The sequence below is a fragment of the Eutrigla gurnardus genome, assembly GCF_963514095.1.
Source record: "Eutrigla gurnardus genome assembly, chromosome: 8".
Classification (NCBI taxonomy): Eukaryota; Metazoa; Chordata; class Actinopteri; order Perciformes; family Triglidae; genus Eutrigla; species Eutrigla gurnardus.
The window spans coordinates 26641191-26649401 of record NC_139922.1 but is presented as its reverse complement, the minus strand read 5'-3'; the positions used below and the strand labels follow the sequence as shown (position 1 = coordinate 26649401).

Below are 8211 nucleotides of genomic sequence, written 5' to 3'. Positions count from 1 at the left end.
AACACGGCCTTTGTTTCTGTACAAGTTTAACCTTTATGTCAAATGTTCTCCCTCAAATGTAGTATTATTTAAAAAATAGCACGATGACAGCCAAAAACACGGATGGCAACAGACATTACCCGAGATGACTACGGCCAAAACGTGAGATGAACTTCCTTCCATTGGAAGAACATTCAGTTATTGTTGACAAAACCAAATGACCTCGAAGCGAACACTGAATTATATTTGTTAAATGTCAAACCTTAAACACAAAACAAGCACAAACAGCAGATAATAAATAAAGCATGAACTTTAAATGTCTAAGATGTGTATACCCAGTCGCTTCTAGTTAGGAGGTTAATGGTTCCATGGAGGGCTTCGCATAAACATGAGACAAGAAACGAGTGTGGGAACGGCATAACACCAAAAACGGTATGGACAGTAATAACCAGGATAATATTTATGGACTGCTGACACGAGGTTGGGTTTCCATGTGTGGAGGTTATCCCATTAAAACCAACATGGGCAACTGTATCAGCTGTCAAAGGATAATAAACTATGGCATAGTTAAATAGAAGATATATAAATATATATGTAAATTTTGTGACTCGCTGAAATCCGAATTAGAATCTCTCTTGTTTTTGGAAATATGAAATTGCTTCTGTAAGAAGAAAACTGACTCTAAAAAGAGATCCTACTGGGATTGTGATTCAAAGCAAGTCTACACATAAATGATCATAGAACTGATGAGACAGCAAACGAAGATTTCTATTCCGACTTAATAAACAGCACTAGCTTTCTAAGCAGCTCCCTGGATCTTCCCATGTGGTCCGTCTGAATATTACAGCTACAAAACGGGAAGATAAAAACAGGAGAGAGGCGTGAAATCTGTAAATCTACCGGTCTGGTTTCTCTGCTGATGAGCAGCCTGAAGTATTCGTGCATGGATCAGACGTTTCTACATTCTGATGGTAAACACATGCAGGAGAACAAGAAACATTACATTTTGGAGGACAAATGAGCACAGAAAACAGTTCTGCTTCTATGGTTGAATCTTATCCCTCCTTTCATCAGCAGAAGACTTTAACTAGTTAAAAACTGTGTACTTTGCTTGATGAATAGTGAGTTCACTGCAGTGGGGTAGATCTCTTTTGAATTTGGGTGAACAGGGAGCGCTGGTATCTCATCATCAAATACGCTGGGTTGAAGCATCAGGGGATAAAAGGTGTGTTGCATCCCTATTTAACATGTAAGAGCACATGTTGGAAGGCTTTTCTTTTAAATTGAGTTCAGTCATCCGTGATAGAAGAGCTGGGGTTGGGTCCTTTATGTGCTCCGGCGATAGCTGGACAGTTTGATAGTGGTAGGATGCTTCAGAACAGATAAAAGCCGTCTGTAATGGCGAACCCTCCCGAGCGTCACACAGTTCAGCGAGTGCCAGAGGGCTTCATCAACAAACCCTCGGCTTCGCCGTGAAGGGGGAGCGGGCCGACATCCAGCTGGAGAGGCTGCGTGGTATCACAGATAAGGCTGCCTGTGTTCTCCTCCACTGGAGGGGCCCCTCCTCTAAATCAATTACAGTAAACAGCTCTGTTGCCCCTGGACCCTGGTATTCTCACTGTGGCACTGAGTGTATCGACGGAGTGGATCATGCTGCGATAATCAGCAACGTGTCCTGAATGCAGAATAGCTCAATACGATCTTTATGAGGCTGCAAAACCTTTTCTTTGTCATCATCTGTTTAAAAAAACTCACGCAAAGAGAAGCCTCTAGTGCACCACCTAGTGGACTGAAGAAGCAATTGTTAACAAAAGGTTTCATTTGTTTTTTCAATAATGTTTGTTTGAGTCTCTTGCATTTTGAAAAATTGCTAACTCGCCCGACTTCACATCAAAATGTTGGAAAGGATCAAATTAATTTGATTTTTATCCGTGTTTCCTGTAAAACATTCTGATCCATCCGAGAGAAATGTCCGATCAAGTTGTTCATCATATTCTTACAATACTTCCTCTTCCTCCTCCTTCTCCCGTCTTCCTCCCAAACTCTTCCTCCTGTCCTCCTCCTCCTCCTCCCATCCTCCTCTTCCTTCTCCTCCTGTCCTCCTCTTCCTCCTTCTCCCATCCTCTTCCTCCTCCTCCTGTCCTCCTCCCATCCTCCTCTTCCTCTGTCTCCCATCCTCTTCCTCCTCCTCCCATCCTCCTCTTCCTCCTCCTCCCGTCCTCCTCTTCCTCCTCCTCCCATCCTCCTTAAACTGAACAATTGCACAATAAACTCTTGATGTGAAAACATTTAATTTCTAATTCGGGGCATATAACGACTGGGACCAGCAAATAATTATATTGCTGCATTGAGACCCATACATCATTTACAGTCTCAGAGGTCCCATGGGAGTCTAGCGGAAGGGGCGGGACTTCGCCACTATTGTTGTTGTTTCTGTCTCTCCGTCCTCATCTGCCTAATCTCTCCCCCATCTCTGCCCTCCTCCCTCCCCCCGCTACCTCCCCCAGGCAACAAGTTCTCCTCCTGCCACGCCTGGCTGCTGGTGGCCGGGGTCTGGTGCTACGCCGGCGTGTTCGCCGTGGGCCCGCTGTCGGGCTGGGGCGAGTACGGGGCGGAGCCCTACGGCACGGCGTGCTGCATCAACTGGCACGCTCCGAGTCAGGACTCGGCAGCGATGAGCTACATCGTCTGCCTCTTCTTCTTCTGCTACATCGTGCCCTGCAGCGTCATCTTCCTGTCCTACATGTTCATCCTGCTGACGGTGCGGGGGTCGCGCCAAGCCGTGCAGCAGCACATGTCCCCGCAGAGCAAGATCACCAATGCACACGCTCTTATCATCAAGGTAAACGCAGGCTTCACTCTGCAGCACAACCACGGATCTCGGTTTGAGACACAGATCAGCAGAAAAACAAGGCAGCAAATCTAACTTTTGGACTTTTGGTCCCCGATCAGGTCTTTTCTTGCCATAACAAATGACAAAAATTGATACTGGTACAGATAATTTGTTGTTTTGTCTTGTTACGGCAGCTGCTATACAAGGCTATAGACCATTTGTTTTAACCAACGTTCCAAAAGAATGTAATTAAAATAAATTAAACTGAGAGTCAAGGGTGAACCATCGAAAATCCATCGTGCTTTACACATTAAAATGATTAGGAAGTCAAAGATTATTATGTTTTGTATCGATATCGTGGCATTACTTGTTTTAATGATGTATTATAAGCTGCTGAGAGCTCGGATCAGTTACTTAAACAGCTCATAATTGAAAATATCTCCTTCAAACAACTGGATTTATTCAAGTTTCTCAGCTAAAACTACATGATGACATTGAACACATCATGATGATGTTATAATTTACTTATGATGCATCATGATGTAACTCTGTGGATCCTCTACGTTAGCTGTTAGCTCCGGTGCTGCTAACGGTATAGCTCTCCTCCATTGTTTCAACATTATCGGGGATGCTAGAAAGCATTAATGCTGATCTCCATGAATGTTGGATGATAACGATCGGCTGTAAAACTTTCTCACAATATGGTTGTTAATCTGCGTATTAAATCCATGTTTCGTGGAACCATTTGGGGGGGATTCACAGATTTGCCTCGGGGGGCTTAAACATCTGAACAGCCTTCATCATTCCTGGGAAGGAAAACTCCCTAAAACACATTAACAGGCAAAAACCCATAAATCTGAGGGAGAGCAGCTGAGAAGGGAAGTTCCCATCCCGGATCACGACGGTCCGCTGTCCCATGTCTGCAGAGACCCAGTAAATCCGTGTTTACATGACAATCTTCTCTGTTGTGTGTCTTTCCAGCTCTCCGTGGCGGTCTGCATCGGCTTCCTGACAGCATGGAGTCCGTACGCCATCGTGTCCATGTGGGCGGCGTTCGGTAACCCTACCAACGTGCCGCCCATGGCTTTTGCTCTGGCGGCCATGTTTGCCAAGTCCTCCACCCTCTACAACCCCATCGTCTATCTGGTCTTTAAGCCCAACTTCCGCAAGTTCCTGTGTCGGGACGTGGCCCAGTGCCGGAGGACGCTGTGCGGGGGTCTGTGTGGGGCCAGCTCAGTGCAGAAGGGGGTCTGCAGACAGTCCCACCACAAAGAAGAGTGCAACTCCACACGGTTGTCCAACGGGCTGCCGGACAACCACAGGACCTGCAGACACTGTCCCCAAACGGCCCCGGGTGCCAAGGAGAACTTTAGAGAGTACAGCCCCCAGCAGACTGCCAGGATCCTGACAGGATCACTACACAGCGAGGTGGCTGTCAGTCAGATGTCCAATGAGCTGCAGAGTGACTTCCTTTAGAGGAACCGACACAGCCGAACATCCAGAAGGTTAAAAAAAAAAGAGAGAAAAGAACAAAGAAAAAGATGGCAAAAATGAAGAAAGACATTAATTGCAAAAAAAAACAATGAAGAACAAAAAGATGTCGATTGATTGAAGGAAAAACTTCTCATGCCTCAAATATCTTATGCTGCCAAAAAAACAAACACGTAGAAGGATCAGCGAGCCAACAGCCAACCACAGACGTGGACTCTCTTCAGGTCAAATTAACACAGGTCAATAAGCACCTGTTCAACACCAAGAGGAGGAGACAGAAGAATCCATGAACTCACCGAGGAAATCAATCCCAGCTGGATTGATCGGGAGGATATTTAACCTTTCTCCTCCCCGAAAGATCTTTCATGTATATATCATGAGCACCGTATTTGATGTGTTTGATTTCATTGGTGTTTATCAATGCATGTGTAAAGGTGAAGGGTCGCGTAGTGACGTCTCCTTCAGGAGACATTGAGGTTCACAGAAAAGAACATGGACATCCTTCCGTTCTCCCAGGGGTGCTGGATCGATCCCTCTGTTGCCAATGACAATTTTGTCTAATCAGCCGAATTAAAAAAACAGAAGGATCGGAGGCAGGCTAATTAAATCTTTAGCTCTCAATGGGCTCCATTCTCTGTCCATGTACTGGTTGTGGTGACCGTGAGACAAAAGTATTCATGAAAGCCATTCAAACCCAGTCTAAAGGGTCCATCCTGTCCAACATGGACAGTTTTTCTGAGGACCATCATCTGAAATAGGCGACACTTTTTCCTGACGTGGAAATCCACTCGACGACACTAAACTGGACCATGAATTTCCATTTTTCTCATGTCCCTCGGCACAAAAACAACGGTATCGGTAAGACAGTTATGATATCTTCCGTGACCATGTGACTATGCCACAGTCAGATTTAATGAATTAAATATTATCTTAACATTCTGTTGCATGTCATCCCAACCCCCAAAAAAGCAAAAAGATAGATACTTCCGATTGAAATACATTTGCTTTAAAGAGCGACACGGATGAACACGAAGCAGCAGATTATAATCTCACCTTCAAAATGAGCACCGGATACTATTTGAGACTTATTTTCATAGATTTGGTTGTGATAATAATAAAAATGCGCTCATCAAAAAATAATTTCTGACACCTGGAACCACTGACAAATTAATAACAATAAAGAAAGCGTAAAAAAATGTTTTTAGATGATCATACAGAATTTAGCCAGATTCTCCTGTTACTTGGCCGTCCTATTTTTGAAGAAAAGGCTGAAAACGACATACCCAAAGTAAAATGGTTACTGTTTTTGAACCCCTATGACTACAGGCACAAAGCTGAGCATTCCTGAAAGATAACCCTTTGAATTTTCTTCTGCAAGTGTCAGATTTACTCTAAGTGTTACTGACACTGAGTTACTGCAGCTCAAACATAGTGGAAATTGCATTTTTTTTGCCTCGCCTAAATTATTTTTCTTTTTGAATGAAACAAGTTCGCTGTGGCTGTTATAGATAGGCCTAAAAGTTGAATGAAGCCACAGCCACAAGCCTGACCAACAACTGGTAGAAAGTAGATAAAAAGACACCCAAAAATGAGCTTTGCAAGTGCAGTGTTGTAGGGCAATGTCAGACGGAGCTGCATCTGGAACAAGTGTTCCAGATGAGATTATGGGTATTTTTAGGTATATAATTCTACTTTTTTTTTGTTTATTTCACCAGTTCTACAACTACTACTAATAAAACCAACATTTTTTTAATGTTTTTTTTACATGATAACTATAACTATCATATCTGCAGGTCACAGTCTGACCTTTCTGAGCTGCTGCGCTCTCAGCCTCAAGCCCCCTCCCCTCATGTAACATACCGCTGGGATCGTAAGCTCATTGGCTATAAGACCTGTCAGTCAAAAATGTACTCCTCTGCCTATTGGCTCTCTGCTGGGGATTCTCGTGGTTGGTCAGCCGAGAGGCAGTGACGCACTGGCTCTCTTGATGGACAGATTTTTCAGCCAATTCGGATCGCAGAATCGTGGAAGGGGGCTTGTTTTGTCGCCAAGAATCTAGCGGATCCGGAAATCGAAGTGTTGTCGTTCGCCCGTGATCGAATAGCGATATCTAGCTATAAACAATCTTTTGTTTAGAAACTCACAACGTCAACACATGGCGTGTTATGGATGACTACCGGAGTTAGCGTGCTCGTGGGACTAAACGAAGGGGCTACTTTTGTTCGTTGGACTCTTACCGTTCTTTGGATATAAGGATTAGCATGCTATATGTTGTTTTTGGACATCCAGACAGCTCGAAAGGTAGGGAACGCTGGTCTTGTTTCTGTGCACTCCTTGCACACATGCTGTGTTTGCTTTTGATGTGTTTTCCGTGAGCCTAAAACGGCTTACTTTGTTCGATTTGCGAGACTCGTAGCTTTCAAATGATGTGTAATATGACGCAGACGCATTTAAAATAATATGCGATTAAACGGACGAAGCGAAAACTAGTGCAAAACGAGAGGTAGGCTATGGGGGGAAATTAAAGCACATAATAATGTTAATAACTGTAGAGGAAAACTGTATGCATGCATAATCATAGCAAATTTGTTCAAAGAGGACGGTGGAGATTTAACTTTCTAATAAGGATAGCGCACCGAAGGCTTTGTTAGGGCTGTTCTGAGGAGCATCCTTCATTGGACGATTCTTCGTCACGTTTCCAGATTTCAGATTACTGTCGGTCAGGATGTTATTTATTGGCAGCGACAGGAATGATGCTCAAAGCCATGAAAATAAGACCTGAAACTATGATGCTCCTGTGTGTGAGAATCATATGGTTTATTTATACTGAATGTGTGTCTGTATATTTTTACAATGTGCCAGTGTGAGTGAGTTACTTTAAAAAAAAAAAACAATGGACAGAAGACTGAAATGTGCATTTTTAAAGGTCCCATATTATACTGTTTTTCATCAATTCAACACAGCTGTCAGAGGTCCAACAACACTGTTTTAGATATGCATTGCCCCAAACCCATCCATGGTCCTGAATTTCAGCTGTCAGGAAAAGTTGCTCAAATGAGGCAGGTTCTGTGTCTGCACCTTTAAATGCTAATGAGCTCCGTCTGTCATCGCCTACTTGGAGAGCCACGGAGAGGATGCCGCTTATGCTAGCGGTAGCATTCACCAGTGTTAACGGTGGATGTACCTCGCCTATGTGGCTCAGGTGAAGTTGCTGGGCCCTGTATGGTTGGGACAGATCCTTTTACGAGGGTCAGGGTCGGGGCAAAGCCAGCTTTGTACTGACCCTCGTCACTGAAGCAGTAACCGCACTATCTCACTGCTGTCTCACCGCAGGACACACCGAACTTCACCTCGGTGATGAACGCGTCCTCTTGGATGTCTCCTATCATCAGAGGAGTTCGGTCTATGCAAATGACTCCCTTCGTTACGTAACAACAGGAACTGAATCTGAACAGCCTGTAGGAGGGGCTGCAGAGACCATGCAGGAGTCGCTTGTTTTCCTCATCCTGGGAGTTGGCAGGCTCAAGGAGGACCAGTTTATAGGTGTAGAGACCAGAGAAAACCTGTTTTTCATAATATGGGACCTTTAATGTGTTCCACGAGCCATGATAAGAGAGGCCAAGACGTCTATGCATGGATACAGGCCACCTGCCTTCACTGCTCTTCTGGGCAAAGAGGACCTGCTGCTCCACAAAAGGATTTTCTAACATGAGCGACAAACGGCTCATGCCAACATTATTCAAATGTCTTTTTTTTTTTTAAATCCCCAGCGAGCGTAGTTGAGCTTAACCTGCAGTGTTTGTCCAACGAGCAGTTTTTGTGCTTTTTCCTCTGGCAATACAAAACGACCAACCAGGGACCAGATTAATGAGATCTGCTGGAGGGCGTGACTTGAATGCCGTGTCATG

At 44.4% G+C, this 8211-nt stretch overlaps 1 protein-coding gene across 1 annotated transcript in view; it reads left to right on the top strand.

The window, feature by feature from the left end:
* Positions 1-4426, top strand: part of opn7b (opsin 7, group member b) — a 45223-nt gene extending 40797 nt beyond the window's left edge. The window contains exons 5-6 of the mRNA XM_084014544.1: positions 2487-2821; positions 3794-4426. Of these exons, the coding sequence (XP_083870670.1) occupies positions 2487-2821; positions 3794-4288 (830 nt within the window). The 3' untranslated portion in view covers positions 4289-4426. The remainder of the gene's footprint in view (positions 1-2486; positions 2822-3793) is intronic.
* Positions 4427-8211: the final 3785 nt, after the last annotated feature.